The sequence below is a fragment of the Lissotriton vulgaris genome, chromosome 1_1, assembly GCF_964263255.1.
Source record: "Lissotriton vulgaris chromosome 1_1, aLisVul1.2, whole genome shotgun sequence".
Classification (NCBI taxonomy): domain Eukaryota; kingdom Metazoa; phylum Chordata; class Amphibia; order Caudata; family Salamandridae; genus Lissotriton; species Lissotriton vulgaris.
In genome coordinates, this window is record NC_141685.1 from 1,081,861,174 (window position 1) to 1,081,880,208 (window position 19,035).

The 19,035-nt window shown below is 46.2% G+C and overlaps 1 protein-coding gene across 1 annotated transcript in view; it reads right to left on the reverse strand.

Annotated features, from left to right (window-relative positions):
- Positions 1-9,556: 9,556 nt before the first annotated feature.
- The window catches only part of PDGFB (platelet derived growth factor subunit B), a 32,391-nt gene continuing 22,912 nt past the window's right edge, over positions 9,557-19,035 (reverse strand). The window contains exons 5-7 of the mRNA XM_086963414.1: positions 16,094-16,238; positions 13,575-13,747; positions 9,557-12,100 (exon numbers count right to left, since the gene is read on the reverse strand). Of these exons, the coding sequence (XP_086819540.1) occupies positions 13,590-13,747; positions 16,094-16,238 (303 nt within the window). The 3' untranslated portion in view covers positions 9,557-12,100; positions 13,575-13,589. The remainder of the gene's footprint in view (positions 12,101-13,574; positions 13,748-16,093; positions 16,239-19,035) is intronic.

The window sequence follows — 19,035 nt, forward strand, 5'->3', positions numbered from 1 at the left end:
ATATATATATATATATATATCCTTTCAGGCATAAAGTGACGCATAAATTATGCATAAAGGTAGCAGAGAACTCTGGGTAGTTCTCAAGTTTACAGGAAAGCATCTCCTGTAAAGAGCACTCTTAACACCAGTGACACTCTAAATCTGCTCACCTCAAATGTCTGCTTTTCTATCAAAGTCTTCTGTATGGTATAGTCTTCTGTGGAGCTGGGTGGAGATGTCGGCGTAGAGGGTGTTGGCGTAGAGGGTGTTGTCATAGTCGAGGCGGCTGATGACTGGTGCTTGAGTGATGGTCTTTCTGGTGTTGGTTGGGATCCATCTGAGGATTCTGAGGAGAATGCAAAGAGTGTGGAAGTAGGAGGTGATTGTGTTGACTTTTTATTTCATTGTCAGTTGGCTGTCGAGGATGATATTGAGGTTGCGGGCATGGTCGGTCAGTCAGTGTGGGTGTAGGTCCAAGTTCTGCGGGCAACCAGCTGTGGTCCCATGTGGAGGTGTTCTTCCTGAAGATAAGTACTTCAGTTTTGTTGGAGTTGAGTTGGAGGCAGTTGCTTCTCACTCATTTGGCTATGTTGGTCAAGGCATTGCAGAAGTTGGATTTGACATTGGAGGGGTCCTCGGTGAGTGAGAGCATCAGTTGAGTGTTGTCTGCACAGGATTATGTTGAGTCTGTGGGATCTGAGGATGTCTGTGAGGGGGGTCATGTAGATGTTGAACAGGGTGGTGCTGAGGGATGATCCTTGTGGTATGCCGCACATGATTTCTTTGGGTACAGAGGTGAAGGGAGGCATTTGAATTATCTGTGTGCGTCCTGTAAAGAAGGAGGCAATTATCTTGAGGGCATTTTGCTGTATGCCTATGTTGTAGAGTTTGTTGATGAGGGTGTTGTGGGAAACAGTGTCGAACACCATGGAGAGGTCAAGGAGGATCAGGGCCACAGTTTCTCCATGATGCAGGAGTGTTCTGATGTCGTCTGTGGCGGCGATCAGCGCAGTCTCAGTGCTGTGGTTGGCATGGAATCCTGATTGTTAGGCATCCAGGAGGTGGTTTTGTTCCAGGAATTTGGTGAGCTGCTGTTTGATGGCTTTCTCGTGTACTTTGAATCTGTAGGGAAGCAGGGAGATTGGTGCTATAATTTTTTAGATTGTTGGGTTCGATGGAGCCCTTTTTTTGTGGGGGGTTGGTCTGACATCTGCTTGTTTCCACATGTCCACGAGGGATGCTGTGGAGAGGGAGGTGTTGAGGATGCTGTGAGTTGCATGCTGATTGGGTTTGTTGCGAGGTTGTAGAGGTGGTGAGGGCAGCGGTCCGTGGGTGCCCCAGAGTGTATAGAAGACATGATAGTGAGTTGGTCTTAGCAGTGAGCAGGGCCTGGGTGGTGATGGTTTGGGTGATATTCACTTGTTGGTTGAGGTCTTTCGGATAGAGGATGGCGGGTTGGAGGTTGAAATGATGGTAGATGTTGGTGATCTTGCTGTGGAAGTAGTCTGAGAGGGTGTTGCCGAGTTCTTGGGAGGGGTGGATGGTGTTCTTTATGGCTGTCGGGTTGGAGAATTCTTTTAATATTTTGAAGAGTTCCTTTGTGTGGTTGGCTGTGGAGTCAATGTGGGTTGTGATGGCTGCTTTCTTGGTTTCTTTGATGTTCCGGAGATAGTTGCTGAGAACTGTTTTGTGAGCGCTCTGTCAGCGCGGTTCTTGGTGGTGCATCATCGTTTCTTGAGTCGGTGACTTTGCGCTTATTGGTCCTGAGTTCTGGGATGTATTAGCTGGCATGTTTGTAGGTCTTGATGGATTTTACAGGTTTCAGTGGGGCGACTCTGTTGACACTGTTGGTGATCCAGGTAGCGAAGTTCTGGACAGCCTGGTCAAGGTGTGTTGAGGCCTTGTGTTGGGAGGTAGTGAGGGCCTGTGACCACTGAGTTTTGGTGACCTTACTCCAGCTGTGAAGGGAGGAGATCTGACGCCTGGCGGTGGGTGTGCTGTGCATTGGTAATTGTGAAGCGTACAATGGTGTCGTCAGTCCGGGTGAGTTCTGTGGTGTGGCTGAATTAGATTCTGTCGCTGGAGGTGAAAATGGAGTTGAGTGTGTGTCCGGCTTTGTGAGTGGGTTCGGTGACCAGTTGGGTGAGGCCAATGTTATCCCGGTTCTCCAGGAGGGCGGTAGAATTGGCATCGTTGGGGTCGTCGATGTGAAAGTTGAGGTAGCTGAGTAGGATATAGTGGTGAGATTCAATAGCTGGGGGGCGATGAGGTGGGGATAGCTTCACAGAATGTTGCTCTGGGTCCCGGCGATCTGTAGGCGAAGGTGCCTCTTATCGTGGTCTTCGCGTCAGTTTGAGTAGGAAGTTGAGGTGTTCCATCAGAGGTGTGGGGTCATAGTTGGGGATGGTGCATCTGATGGTTTCCATGAAGATGATGGCGAAGTCTCCGCCATGTTTATTGGCCAGGTCTCGTTGTATAATCTTGTACCCTTTGGGAGTGGTGGTTGTGAAGTCAGGGTTCGAGGAAGGGTTGAGCCACGTTCCAGTGATATAGGCAACATCAATGGTGATGGTGTTGATGGTGTCCCAGCTTTCTGTGGCATGTTTGCGGAGTGAGCGGGCATTGAACAGGATACAATGAAGCAGTAGTGGGGTGTTCTTGGTTTTGTGGGCAGGAGTGGTGCAGGATCTTTCATAGGTCATGTCGCAGGAGAAGTGGCAGTGTTGGCAGGTAAAGGGTCCTTTGGTGAGTCGTGGAGAGGAGACGCAGCTGTTGTTTTGGCATCCGGGGTCCAGGTCCAGGAGCTCCTTGACAATGTACTGTGGAGTGACGGGGGGCCAAGGGTTCTGGTGTTGTCCACCCGTGGTGCGTTGGAGACCCATCTTCTGCATGTGTCTGCTGTGCGGCCATGCAGTGGCAACCATTAGTGGTCCTGGTGGGTGGTTCCTGTGGCTCTGGGCACCAGGCAAGGACCCGTAACAGGCAGCATGTGGACATAGACAGCAGGCAGTGATGGGGTAGTGCAGGGGCAGAGACTGCAGGCGGCACATGGAGAGCAGGGCATGGACAGTAGACAGACAGCAGGCAGCGCAGGGGCAGGGACAGCAGGCAGCGCAGGGACAGCAAATCGCGCAGAGACAGCAGGCAGTGACACAGCTAGGCAGTGCAGGGACAGCAGGCAGCGGAGGGGCAGCAGGCAGCACAAGGACAGGGGCAGCAGGCAGTGATGGGGCAGCGCAGGGACAGCAGGCAGCGCAGGGACAGCAGATCGCGCAGAGACAGCAGGCAGTGACACAGATAGGCAGCCCAGGGACAGCAGGCAGGGCAGGATAGGGACAGCAGGCAGTGCAGGGCAGAGACAGGAGGCAGCGACATCAGGCAGTGACAAGGACAGCAGGCAGCCCAGGGACAGCAGGCAGCCCAGGGACAGCAGGCAGTGCAGGGCAAGGGCAGCAGGCCGAGACCGCATGCAGTGCAAGAACCGATGGCAGCTGGCAGCGCAGGACAGAGACAGCAGGCAGCACAGGAACAGCAGGCAGCGCGGGGGCAGGGAGAGCAGGCAGCACAGAGCAGGGACAGAGACAGCTGGCAGTGATAGGGACAGCAGGCAGGGCAGGGACAGGGAAAGCAGGCATCGCAATGACAGGGATATCAAACAGCCCAGGGACGGGGAGTGTACCTTAAAGTAGGGGTCCGACAAAATGGGATGGGCCAGTCCAGCCTCCTCTGAGCTCTGACAGGTGCGGACGGGCCCACCCTTGACTCCGCCCGAGCGCGTCCTGTGCGGGAGCTGCCGGGGTCCTTTATCTGGCATCGGGAGGTGCGAAAATATGAAGTTCAGCTGGCCCGCCTCTGGGGCTGCTGGGAAATGGAGTGCTATGTGCATCTTGTGGTGAGAGGGGGTTTGAGGCGCTCTCAGTGTGGTCCGAAGGTAGGCAGCAACAGGAGACACCTCCTACAATGAAGTGAAGAAGACAGCTTCCTGCGATGAGGAAGCTATCGAGGGCCTTATCTGGCACCAGGAGGCGTAAAAATGCAAGTCCATCTGGCCCGCCTCCGGGGCTGCTGGGAAATGGATTGCACTTATCTCTCACAATTTCTCATCCATCAAACAGCTAAATGGTGCATTCCATAATATGATAACCACTCCTCAGTGTTCATCATGCATGATTCTGCCTGCATAACACAAATTATGGAACTGCGCTTCCATCTCTCACACTTCCTCGTCCATCATACCGCTGAACGGTGCATTCCATAACATGATAACCGCTCCTCGGTGGTCATCATGCATAATTTAGCAACACGTCCCACTTAGGCGAAAAGACAACATGCTCCCAGCCACACACTCAGATGGTGCAGCATGCTACGTATGTGGATAAGTGCTTCAACACTATATAAATACTATAATACAATACCATTTGCGTTTCCCTTTGCTTCAGATCGAGCCGTTTTGTGTTATGGATGCACTAAACATTACTAGAGCTGGGCTCAGATCTTTGTAAAGTCCATATCTGCTACCTGATACTTTTTAGGTCTGGCTGGAAAAACTCTTGCTTTATGGGACCTTGTGCTGCTGCATCATCTTGTTTCTCATTCCTCCCTACCACCTCCGGCCTGGTTTTATCCCTGTCATTTGACCACCAGTAGTAAATATTCAACAGGGGAGAGAGAGCTCGGGAGTCTGTAAGCGCCTTCACAGTGTGAGCAGCCAGAGTGCCGAGTTGCAGGGATGCGCGTGAGTAGTGCCCCAGGGAGCACACCAATTTGTGCCTGACATAAACATGCCTGAATGTCACACTCACCCGTCGGTGACTGTATGCAGTTTTTGTGTTTTTTCTACATGAAGTGTAATTGTGTGCAGCTAGAAGGCGTTTCAGAGCCCTTGGCATAATTATATTTTGTTATGATCCATCCTTCTCCCATACCATCAGTGTCCTTTTTGGAGTCCATTTGTTGCAATTGGTGTCTTCTCGTGCCTGCTGTCACAGTTGCCTCTTTTGCCCTTACTGCTGCGCCGGCCCGGATGGTGTGATTTAGGCTTAAATGCCATCTTATCTCTCCCTTACTTCAGTACTGAGTAACGTTAAATGTAAAAAAAATTACATTGATACTTGTATAGCGCACTACTCACCCGCAAGGGTCTCAAGGCGCTTGTAGGAATACCGCTGTGGAACCCATCCTGGCTTTCCCTGTGAGGCGTCCACTCCTGGGCACCCTCAAGGTGGAGGCCAGGCATCCTTAGCGTTGTGGGGGCCGTTGTGGAGATTAAGCAAGCTATTGCCCAGAGTTGCAGTGTGGGACTCCATGATTGGAATAGGCACCGAGGCGAGAATTATCAGGCCCGTTGAATTTTGAGCCCAAGTCCCGCCGAGGCGGGGAATTGAACCCTGGTCCCGGGCTAGACCTCTACATCAGGGTCTGCCGCTCTAACCATTGAGCCACACTCTCTCCGTTCAAACCACTTTATGCCCCCTAAGACACCACCCCTTAAGTGTACCAGTGCAAGGTTTTTAGATGCACAGTTTAACATTTTTTTTTTGAGTTTTATATAGCGCGAACTAGACCCAAGACATTGGGTATTAGAGCACTTTACATAGCACCAGTTTCATTACAGAAGGACACATTCATTTTTGTTAGGCAAGGGGAGATTAAGTGATTTGCCCAAAATCACATGATGTTGAGCGTTGTTGCCGACACTCGAACCCTTTTCCCCAGCTTCGAGGTCGACCGCTCTAGCCCTAAGGCTACATCCTCTCCCCAGTTAAGTTATCACTTGGACCCTTTTATGCATCATACACCATGCACAGATGGGCTTCTCAGCCCTTACCCAGCAGGCATTTTGTGGTCCTACATAGATTCGAACTTGCGGATGCCTCATAGATCTCGTCAGCAGGGGTTGTCACCCCTTGCTTCCCTGCTCCTAGTGGGTGGATTGAGGGCCATATTTATGACCCTGGTTGAGCCGCGCTTGCATCACACAATATGGTACATGCACAGTGCAACTGAAAAATGAGATTTATGAAGCCACGCAAGACCACTTTGTGTGACTCTAAGTGACTTCATAAATCTCAAGTAAAGCAATGCAGTGCAAATCGCTGCGTTGCCTTACTCTGTGCTAAGGAGGCGTTCCAAGGGCATTGAGTGGGTGTTCCAGCGCAACTCTTATGGTTTTTGATGCACTCCCATATTTACCGGAACTGGTAAACTTGGGAATGAGCCTAAAAGATACCGCTTCTCTGGAGAGGTGTAATGAAGAGAAATATCATTATTTCTCCTTTGTATTTCCTCTTTCTATGTGTGCTGCATTTTGTAGGACACATAGATAGAGGAATATGCCTTTCATGATTGTTTTTGTGCAGAAATATGCCCCTTCCTGCACAAAACCAAGCCTGCATGCAACACAGGGACACTTGCACATGGTTCATCAACACAAAAGGAGCAACAGGTGAGAAACAGTCAGGTCGCCCCCACTTAACAGACCATAAACAACACAGGGCCTGACTTAACATGAAAATCTTCCATTAAATTCAAGACACTGTAGGAGTTTCTAACTACTTTCCAATACTCCCTCACAAGAGCGACTCACTATCACCAATTCAAGTGTCAATGTGTTCTATTTATAACCAAAAATGTCAATACAACATAGGAAGAGAAAGCACCACACGGTCGTGACACCAAGGGGGGCTTGCTGGTTGGTACTCACTAGCACACCCACTTATCATCATCGGTTGCTTTCTCCCCATAAGGAAAAAGTGTGTGTTCCATCGTGAAATTCTCGAACAATGAAGGGAAAAAAGACAGCGAAAAAACAAATGTAAATGCAATATCAGGGCAAAGTGTCACTAGAGGGCTCACTGGACCCCGTGAGAATAGAGATGCAATTCCCAACGTTTAAAATGAGGTAAAGCTTACTGGCTCGACGTTATTTTTATTCAGTGCTGTAAGCTTTCCCAATTAAAAAAATGGTTCTTCTTTCTCTTATGGGTGGGAGTCTTCCTATGTTGTATTGACATTTTTGGTTATAAATAGAACACATTGACACTTGAATTGGCGATAGTGAGTCGTTCTTGTGAGGGAGTATTGGAAAGTTGTTAGAAACCCCCACAGTGTCTTGAATTTAATGGAAGGTGTTCATGTTAAGTCAGGCCCTGTGTTGTTTATACCCTTGCACATGGTGCTTGCATTAGTGCTAGGCAGCTCAAACAGCCCAAGCACAGGAAAAGCAGGAATGCGCTGTATTCTATTAAATACGGTACATTACTGCCCTTTCTCCGTTATATATGGCAGCACAGCAAGGTGACTTGTTGCGCTGTACTACGTGACAATGTCATAAATATGCCCCTGAATTTACTGCATTTGGCGCAGGCAAACTGACATGCCCATCTCCTCCTTTTTTTGTTGTTAAATTGTGAAAAAATGAAATGCAAATAAATGTCGTCCAAAAGAAAAAAGGATTCATCTGCCTGTAGAAGCTGGGATTAATGAATAGCTTAGATCAGCAGCGGGCATACGGACCAGATCACACAATTGAGACAAGCATGAAGTGTGTAAATGGGTCCCATTTAGAATGATTCTATGTCAGTTTATGCCACATGAATTAAGCAGAAATTTGGCATGGATCGTGGTCAACATGGCCACAACTGACTGCCTTTGCCAGCAAATCAAGGCATCCTGTGCCCCTACTGTGTTTAATTGGGAAGGCGGTTCTCACCAGGTCTCTGGATTTGCCCACAACATGGACAGCCATACACTCAAAACCAGATCAACACAAAGGAGACGCACAGAGCACTTCTGTAGACCCTTTAACCCTTTCAGATTTGTCACAGAGGCAGGAGTCTCTGCCCTGCAGGTAACCTGCATATTTCTACACCAGTTGCACTGCTTCACGGAGCTATCTTATCAGCTGATTAGACAAGCAACGGCAAAGCCAGCAGGTCTCACGTTTGGGACCTATTGGCTTTCTCAATGCTTTTTTTGTGATGTTTTACAGTACCGGTAAAAAGCAAAATGCTTTTTCCCAGTGATGGCCGCATCTGCAAAAAGAAAAAATGCCTCATTACATTACATGCCTTTAGCATGTACGCCTCCATTATTCCGTAGGCCTGTGCATGCTTGATTACGTATGGCACGGCTAAAGAATAACTCATACGCCATTATTTCTTTTTTTATTTACCTATCCAAGATGGCAACTGCCACTTACAGTGGTAAATAAAAAAATCAGTTACAATAAAGCACATGTGTGCAACTGTAGCGGCCCGGTAGCAAATAAAACCTGCTGGGCCCTTGATAAGACCTGTGAAAAATGTAATTATATGTACAAACACACACACACACACACACACACACACACATATATATATATGGCAGGCGAGGAGGTGTGGAGTGGGTGCTTCCCAGCAGCAAAACAGGACCCCTGACGAGGATTGCAATACGTGCATAAATCAAGCAGCATACCAGTTCCAGAAGACACCGCGGCATCAGCCCAGCCCGCCTAATGAGGGCGTGTCATGTATATAGACTGGACTTGTACCTGACACTACATGTGTTTGTCGTCATTTCCCTGAGGAAGAAGGAAGAGAACCTTCGAAACGCGTCGGAACACTTTTGACGAACCCTCGGCCTCTGAATCTTTGGAGGTTTCTCATGGACCCTGTAGCTATGCAGCAGGCTGCTGTTGAATAAACACCTGTCTCCAGTTACCCCCGTGAGTGTGGTGTGTTTTCTTAACACAGGAGCGTCAATATATATATATATATATATATATATATATATATATATATATATATATATATATATATATATATATATATATATATATATATATATATATATATATATATACACACACTTATAATTGCAGAAGTGGAAGTGGGTGAGCAATAGAGAAGCAGGTCATGGGAAGCAATAGGGTGTGGCTGGAAGGAGTGATGAAATAAAAATAAAGCCAGGTGAGAAATGTGCGAAAAAGCAGCACACCAGGACGAGAGCAACACAGAGCAAGGGGGGGGGGGGGGGGGGCAAGAGTTTAGTGAGGGAAGAAAGACAAGAGGGTGAGAGCTGCAAAACACATGCACTCTCGTGGAGTGCTTAATGAAAAAGAAAATAGTAGGTCCCTAAAAGTGAACAGAGGAAGGATACAGGTCAGCCATTCAAAAGGATGTTAGGAGTTAATGCTCCAGGGGAGGGGCAAACTCAGGAAGAGGAAAGAAAACCACTGAATAAGAAGCAAGGAAATAAAAGTGACAATAAATCCAACCAATAAAAGCAATCGTTGGGCTCTAAGCCCACTTTATGTTTTTGGATTAATCCAAGAGTGGTCTTTCGCAAACAGATAGCTAAAGCTGTTTGGTTGGCGAGACCCAAAAAAAGACACATATTAGAAACTGCATCCAAGGGAGAGGAAGAGAGCATGCTGAGCTGGTGGAGAAGTGTTCTTGCAGTGAACAAACTTCATTAAAAAAAAGACAATTCTCACCAGCGGGAGGGAAAATCACCATTTTGGCAGTACTGCAAAGGTTATGTAGCTCTGGCAACTCTCTGATCTTTTTTAATGAAAACAACGCTTATTCCCAAAAACATGTTGTTGGCTCTTTTAATACAAAGTTGACGAAGCACATCCTTTTGTACAACTTTAAATACTGAATATAAATAAGTTTTCATAGAAAAACAAACAAAAATAGAGGACGCCTGTATTTTTTCCAGTGGGTTGGGATCAGGCCTGGAGGAAGCACCTGAGGTGAGGGGAGGAGACAGGCACGAAAAGAATGTGTTTGTCTGGAAAATGGTATGGGGCAGAAGGGGTGGAGGGCCCAGGCTAGTGGCATCTCATACACTACAGTGCTGGAATAATGGAGAGTGGCAGAGGTCAGGAAGGAGGCATGTGAGGGTCCCTGTGCCAATATAAAATGGAGGTTCGGATTGAAGCACGTTGGCAGAGCTGTGAAAGGGTCCCAGCACAGGCACAGCAGGGGTTGCTGCAGCGTAGGATTGAGGTGCATTGGCGGAGATATGAAAAGATACCAGCACTGGCACAGCAGGGGTTGCAGCAGCCTAGAATTGAGGCGGATTGGCAGAGCTGTGAAAGGGTACCAGCACTGGCCTAGCACAGGATGCTGCAGCCTAGGATTGAGGTGCACTGGAAGAGCTGTGAAAGAGTACCAGCACTGGCACAGCATGGGTAGTCGCAGCCTAGGATTGAGGCGCATTGGCAGAGTGGTAAAAGGGTACCAGCAGTGGCACAGCAGGAGTTGCTGCAGCCTAGGATTGAAGCGCATTGGCAGAGCTGTCAAAAGTTACCAGCACTGGCACAGCAGGGGTTGCCGCAGCCTAGGATTGAGGCACATTGGCAGAGCTGTGAAAGGGTACCAGCGATGGCACATCAGGGGTTGCCACAGCCTGGGATTGAGGTGCACTTGGAGAACTGTGAAAGGGTACCAGCACTGGCACAGCAGGGGTTGCAGCAGCCTAGGATTGAGGTGCATTGGCAGAACTTTGCATGGGTCGCCGCGGTGTATAAGCATAGTTTGTACTGTAGCAGGGGTTGTTTCTAGTCAGGATTCAGGTACACTGACAGAGCTGTCGTTAGGTCTCAGTACAGAAATAATACCAGGGACCATAGGTCAAGACTAAGGTGCATTGATTAAGCTGTATGTGGGTCTCAGTACCCAAAAAGTAGGGATGAGACCAGATCTAAGTGCACTGACAGAGATCCGCGAGTGTGTGTGGTGGTCTAAGTGAAGGAATGGTATTGGTGCAACAGGTCAGGAACGAGGTGCATTGATACAGATGCATGTGGGTTTCAGAGGTGGAAAAGCAGGTGCGGCTGCAGGTTGAGAAAGAGGTTCATTGGGAGAGTTGTGTCTGGGCCTCAAAACTTTACTAGCACCGCAGAGACCTTGAAAAGGCCTACCATGGCCCACTCACCACGTCTCCAGAAGGGATCTCACTGTAATGCAGCACTGTGAGAAGAGAGGGGGCGGTGAAGGGTGCTGAGAGACAGACAAAAGAGGAGTGAATGAGAAAGGCGAGGTCCGAAAGAACGAGAACAGTAAGACCTGAGGGCTTGGCCGAAATCCCAGTTGGCACAAGAATAAAAAAACTGGAACAATACACAAAAAAATTAAATTAAAAAAGCTCAATTATATACATCCAGTGTGCAATGATCCGCGCATCATGGTGTGGGAGGGCAACACATCACATCATCCTGCCCTTCAGACCTCCTCTTCGCCCCCGTCTCCAGCACTACACATGGATCATTTTAGTGGTTTGGTTAAGCGATGGCCACGCCTACCCAACCCTATCCACCCCGGGAGACAGGGCGTCCTTCGATCGCCCCCCTTTTTACAGCAGGTCTGGGGGGCGATAAGTCATTTCCCTATTTCGTGACTATCTCATGCCCACCTGTGCGCAATCCCCTCAAACAAGGGGGTCAGGGGCATTTCTTGTCCGTTACAGTTTTAGCTCTTGTTCATTGTCGTGATTGTCTTTCCAGGGCATTTGTGCTACTTGCCCAATATCAGCGCCACTAGCCATTCTCTGTCATTCTCTCCTGCAGGTTAGGCACTCTACGGTGGCAATCACGATCCTCCATCATTGCTTGTGGCAGTTGTGATACACCACTATTACTTGTGGCAGTAGTGATACTCTACAATTGCTTGTAGCAGTCGTGATACACCACTATTGCCAGTAGCCGTTGTGATACTCCACTATTTTCTGTGGCAGTGATAGAACTCTTTTATTGTCTTGGACACTTGTCTGTGGCAGGTGTGATAGTAGCAGTGATCAGCGGAGGGCAAGCGTCTGTCGGTGTGGTGGTACGCGTCTCTGATCCGTGGCCCTCATCTTACTCGGCTGCATCTCTAGTGGGGTTGAACTTTGCTGTTGGCAGGTGTGGTGTTCCCTCAGTTGGGCTCAGTAGTACAGAGAGCATTTCCCTGGCTATTCCAGGCACCAATGCTCATGGAGAAAGAGCTGGAAATCCTTAGAGATGGCAGTGAGATGACCATTCAATGTCGCACGTTCGAAGTGCACCAATAGGTCGAGGACCAGCCCCGATGACCCCATAGGGGCTACATTCATGGGACGGAGACGGTAAAGCCAGTCCACGCTCAATCGCAACCTGTTGAAGAAAGGGAAGACATGTCACTATCAGCAGCAGGTAGTTCCACGTGACACCAACAGGAACTACAGAAACCCTATTGAATTAAGCATGACACAAGCAGGCAGAAAAGATATGTTACAGAATAAAACATGACAGAATGAGAAAACAAAACACTACAGACTGAAATATTATACACTATAAACGAGATGAAAGAAACGCTCAAGAATGAAACAACACAAAGGAGGCAAAATAAACACTGTGGTATATACAAATAACTGTAACAAGGCAAGAAAGAAATACAATAGAATTAAACATGACACAAGCAGGAACAAAAAAACCCTGAAGAATAAAACATGACACAAGATATACAAAAGAATATGTGTACAATCAAACATGAAACACACAAAACAATAGAAACACTGTAGAAAGAAACATGGCTTAAACGGTAGTAAAAGAAACACAACTGAAACATGACACAAAAATAGCATGTAAGAAACAGGGACATCTTAAGGATGTTGGAGGCCCTGGGCCAAACGTATTTTGGGGGCCCCATGAATTTATGATCCGATTTCAACTCTTTCTTGCCCTCTATGACCAGGTCACTGACAGTGCACAGACAGACTCCTCCAAATTCTAAACCTGTTTACATCTAATATTTAGGGATAGTGACGTGTTTCAATGTTGTAACACAGCAGAAGGTTACAAATATTACTGCAACTAATCTCTGTGACACCCTCCCATTCCTAATATGTGAGGCCCTGCTTTTTTATGGTTGGTGCATGAAACATCAAGACATTTCTCTGCAAAATGTCTTTAACAGACTCACAGATCACCTGTGGTATCTTTATTGTGATAGCTCTATCTTTACAGAACATTTTCATGGAAGGTGATGGTGTAAGGATTCTGAGAATGTGGGGAATAATGTGCAGAGGGTTGTCAGTTGGAAGATGGACTGAAGCGGTGGCTGAGACGTTTCACATTTACTTAAGATACTTGTTTAAATCCAAGGATATCTATAACTCCCGTGTGTGGACTGCATACTTCTTCACATCCCGACATTAAAATTAAATGAAAGGAAAATTGTATTTAAAACAATTTGTTTCAGAATTATTCAAGGTCATCAGGGCAAGACACTCTGCAGGACAGAGCTGGCTCTATCAGGGGGCCAGAGCCCACTTTGTCCATGCCTCAAAACCTATCTTGGAAGAAACACTATGGAATGAAACTACCAAAATAGAACACAAAAGACAAATCAAAATATCAAACATACCCCTATTAAAATCAAACATGACACAAACAGACAAAAACACTCCAGAATTAAACATAACACAAACAAGATTACCCTATAAAGTCAGACATAAAACAAACAGAAACAAATGAACCACTTAAAGCATGACACAAACAGCTCCATGGGGTGGCTGAATATGGACGCCACTTGTGATGTCCTGTTGGCCATTTTCAACCATCCAACCAGGCACACAACTTTACGTACATGGTGCAACCCTCTCTAGGGGGCGTACAACTCCTTCAGCGTCTTAGGCGCCTGCATGTGTTTGAATTTCCGGTGCTTGCGCTTGGCGGGCCGTGGGCGTGTCCGTTCCCGTGAGTCCACAGGAGGTGGGGCCGTGGTCCGTGGCCTGAGGGTGGTGGCAACTGGTGGCTCACCTGCAGAAAGAAAACAAGAAGGAGGGGGTGAAGTTTGGGTGATAATATTCGAGACCTTGGATTTAATAGGATGAAATACTAGTGATAGTTCCGAAACAGTGCTTAATTTGAGCCAGTGGTTGCAGGTGGGGCCCACTTAGCACACGCACATATATTTCCTCATCAGGCTTTGACACGTTTCAAGAGACCGAAAAACACATAAGGGGAAAAGAGGAAGAAAGACGGAAATATTGTGTCAAATGGAGAAAAACACACAAGGGGAAAAGAGGAAGAAAGAAAAACGGAAAGATAACGTCAAAAGAGAGAAAGCAGGAAACTACAAGAGTGAGATAAATGGGTGGGGGGTTCCTGGTGAGGGATAAAAAAGACGAGGTAGTATTAGGCACCCCTGCCATTTGGTAGTGCCTGCCAAGGGACCCTAATCAAAGCTTTTTCCTCGTCACTTATTCTTTTACAAATTAAGGACTGCACTCAAATAGCCACATTCATACACCTTCGACCTAAAAATGACCAGTTTTCTTTCTTTACCTCGCAAATGTATACAGTTACTCGGCTATCCTCAAATAGAGACCTGTAACATAGCCAGTGTGTTATGAGCCCTAGTGCAATGTAAAAACTTGGTCCCCTGGCTGCTGTTTGAATTTAAAAAAACAACAATAAGCAGGGTTCAGTGAGCCCTTCAGGGTTCTGGACCCTGGTGCCACTGCGCTTGTTGCACAAAAAGGAGGCTACTTCCCTGAATATAAACAGAGATAACTCACACCTCCCGGAAAATACACACAAATCTCACTGACCTATACAAAAGTATGACAAATTTCTCTCCTAATGCATACAATTACGACACACTACCTTGGAAACCAAGATTGTTGAGGCCGTTGTGACACTCTCACTAGAATGCATATAACTACCTTCGATCTCCTCAAATGTAGCTTCACCGTCCCTAATCTCCCTGGAAATGAAAGTAACGATCGTAAATCAAATTTATAAAGTCATCAGATTACACCTGAAAAAATATTAAATTACAGTTTTAAGAAGTCAAATTACAGCGCACCTGCCCCTGGGGCACCTGCACTCACTGAGCCCACTGTAGGAAAAAGAGGGGAGATTTTATTTGGTAAACACTGGAACCCTACTCTTATGGTGCTGGTGAGGAGTTGCATAGCACTCTTGGGAAACTGAGTGAAGTTCTCACCATGGGGGTGGAACCAGCGTGCGTAGTGTGGGTTGCCAGCACCCAGGGCAAGGCTAGTATCCATCAATTTTTCTTTTTTAAATTTTGCGCCCATAGGAATGTTGCGCCCGGGGCAAGCGGCCCACGCAACGCCACTGCCCGTGGATCCCAGACCCACTTTCAAGTAACGCCTTAAGGTTGGAGCAGCACCCCAGAAACAATCATGCTGGAGTTCAGAAGGTGAAGGAGCAATAAAGATGCTCTTAAATTTGGTATCCGGTGACATTTGTTGCAGACAAAGGTCAAATATCAGGCTGTATCTTCTGACAAATTGCTGCTTATTCAGAAACTGGAGCGTACTTTTATTTCTCTGACTGCAAAGTGAGAGGATTTTTAATATAGTGATCTAGGTGACAATCCCGCTGGGGTACAGGAAACGGAAGGAAAGGCTGGGGCGCATCAGTTTTTTTCTAACACACAACAACATTCAAAAGTTGTGAAATTAACTATACACATTTCAAATTATATCAGCAATTAGTAAAGCACAAATGAAGCATTTTTTTTGGGTAATTCTGAAATGTGATGGAAACAAACATTTTAATAGGATCAAAATAAATCAAGACACTTTACTTGGTGATGCTCAAGTGATATATATTCACCGAAACCCGATTTCCACACACTGGTCTTCAACTCAAAAATTTCTCAAAGGCTGGACTGACTGTCCGACTGTCTGGCCCCGAGCCCTACAGGCCTTTAAGAGACACAACCTCAGGAGAAACAATCTCCTGATTTGTGGATAGTCGATTATCCACAATGCACTATCTTACAGACTGGTGAGATGCTCGAATTTTTCAGAAGATTGCAGAATTCACAGGGCTCCTTCCTCATTCCCTATCTTTGTTGCCATCTCAGTGCTTTGAGACCACCATTGGATGGCATAACACTATGTACAATGAACAACAAGAGATAGATTGATCGACAGACAGACAGACAGACAGATAGATAGATCGATCTATGCGTTAATGCAGAGATTTTTATGTAACATGAAGCTCAGTTTCAAATCTAATTCAGCATTTTGAAGTCTACACGAGTGCAGTACATAGAATTAGAATGATTTAACGGCTATTCTGAAAGCGCCTGGAGGGAGTTCAGTTTGCAATACCTTCTCCCCTTACCTGGTGGCTCAGGTGTGCCAAGGAGGCGGGCATGGCGCTGGGTCCCCGCTACAGGCTGGCAGTGGCACTGCAGGTGGTCCTCCAGGGCCACCAGGACCTTGTGGAAAACCGGCTTCTTCCTAGGCGACACTTCAATCTTGTTCACCTGAGGTGGGGGTGAGAGAGGAATGTGAGGTAGAATAGTTCCATTATTGTTGATTCACCCTCACCGCCAACCTGCTCTTCCTCCTCTGCTAGGGGCTATCCCTTGCATCCGCCCCCCCCACCCAGCCCAGTTCCTGCGCACAAACACTGCCTTGTGCCTCGCTCTCAGATCAAGATTCCCCACCCTGAGGGGGTTGCACCAAAATAGAGCTTTTCTGCACCTTATTGGTTGGTTACAGACTTTGAAGTCTCTATCATCTCTCTCACCTTTCCTCAAAAGTGTACAATTCCATGTCTAGGGTTAGTCCAGGAGGGCGGGATCCAGGACATATTTTTAGGATATACGCGAGATAAATCTACAATTAACCTAAATGGCATTCATTTACATAGCCAGTGTCTATCATGAAAAACCTACATTGAATACTCTTGGCTCCAATCCTTGCCTGCTCCTAGGAGGTGATTCTGAGATAGCTGTATTTGACACCAGATAATTTTGTAGAGTTCTGTTACCTCCCTGTTGTAAGCTAATGAGGTTTGAATGAGGCATAACATACAGCATTAGAGTTTGCACACCTTCTTACCCAGAGTTTTGCCTCTTCCCTCCCTCTTTTCCCTGGAAGTAAATGTTGCTAGGCTTTTCTTAGTGAAATCTTCCTGAGGAAAATTATCATAAGGCTTTATTTAAAAAAATTTCAATATATAGTTTAACACGAAATTGCTTCTAATTTGAAGGAAAGGAACACATTATTTCCATTTCGTAATGAATTATGTAAAATAAGGAGAAAAAAAGGTTCTGTTAAAAACAAATTTACAAATAAAATTGAAAAGAAATGTAAAAAGATGAGGCAGAGTGCCGAAAAGGGGATAATCCCACTCATTAAGAGTTGCAAATTTAACATTATGCGTTCGGAGGTGCCGATATGGTAGGACATTCCTAAGGCAAATGTAGGGCATTTCGTCAAAGAATTTCATTTTTGATTTCTTTATTAATGAAATCTGTTTTGGAGAAAGAAAGTATTTTATGTGAAACCACATCTCAGGGAACAAAAGAAAACAAGCATTGGTAAAGCCAATTGGTTGCAACATTGTTACCTGACACAAAACATTGGCTTTGCCAGTGTTTATTCATTTTTGTTTCTAACTAATGACCACCACGTGGGCTTTTCTTGAAAACAAAAGAAAGAAAAACTGTGGCAAAGTCCATATGGTGGCACCTGGTAAAAAGGACAAGACCTATCGGCTTTACAAATATTTTTTGATTTACCGTTTGATTGTCCGCCATTTCGGAACAGCACGTTAAAAAGGCTGCTGGTATGTTGTGAGTTAGGTACATGCATGTGCACACACAGTGGTTTGCCACCATTCCAAGATGGCCCATGTATGCACGTGTACCTATGTGTTGTGATGCACAGGTAAGAATTTTGCCATTTTTAATAAACTGGTCCAACATGGGGATGCCAATTTCAGAACGCAAAATTAAAAAAAAATGTGCATGAGCTCTAAAATGAAGAAGCGAGTGAGCCAGTAGCAAAGCCCTCACAGAATAAAAAAAGCCCAAAAAATAAGGGCAATGGTGGAAGCGGAGAAGCGGAGAATGGAGTGGTTACGGGAGGACACTAGAGCAACAAATGGGTCTAGGAATGACCCGACAGCAGTGTGCAGTTGGCAAACACTCAGAGAAAAACTCATAAATAAAGCAAATAATTTCAATGCAGGGAGGGGTAGGTGGTACCGCGGAGGAATAATTGGCAAAGCAAGCAGTCCAGCAACAGTGTGCTGCAACCACACCCTCGCACATGTAATTGAGAATAAAAAATTATTTATAAAAGTAATGATGAAGTGGTGGAGGGCTGAGGGAGCAATGGACGAGCGACAGGGGCTGGGACATTGGGGGCCGAGGATGTGAGGAGGCTGCAACACACAAGGGAGACAGCAAGAAAACACATGCAGTCCCTTGGAGTGCTGAAACAAAAAGAAATATAAAGTAACTACGCGATGCCAAGTGTGGAAGGATAAAGGTCATCCAACTCAAAGGATGGTAAGCAAACTATGCTCCAAGGGAGGAACAAACAGAAGCAGAGGAAGGGAAGCCATGACTAAGAAGCAAGCAAATGAGACTTGGCAAAAAAGCTAACCATGCCAAAAGCCAATGGGCTTACCAAGCCCACTCTATGTATTAGCCATGTACACATTAGGTCTAAAGCGGTCTGTGGGCAAAACCATAAAATATACTCATGTTTAGGACATATTTGGTGGGTGGGGGCGAGTGGTTATTTTGTGGGAGAAAAATACTTTTTAAAACCCTTTGTTAGAACAAGAGGAAAATGAAGGGCTTTATCACTGTTATATAAGCAAAACAATGTATACATTTATTTTGTGGCAGGGATTAAAAATTGGGCAATTTTCTTTTTTTCCAATGAGGGGGTAGTACTGTCAACATATATAGGGAGATAATTAAAAAATAGAGTACAAATTCTTCACATGGACATTTTAACTGATAACACGTGTAATCCATATTCACGGATTCTGTATTTTTGTAGTAAATGCTTTGATTTCCTATTGCTAAATATAGAGTCGATGTTTTTGTAGTCAGTGGTTTTTGGTGGATGGTTTTGCAACTTGATATTTTGAGCCGATGGTGACATAGAGCAGATGCTGCGTCATCGACATTTGTCTGTCCCCCTGGGGTAATGTTTGAACCCTTTGTTTCCCTCCCTGAAAGGAGAAGAGTGGAGAGAGCTGTTGAAGGCACGTGCCACACCATGCCGGGAGGCACGACAGGATGTCCTATCTACAGT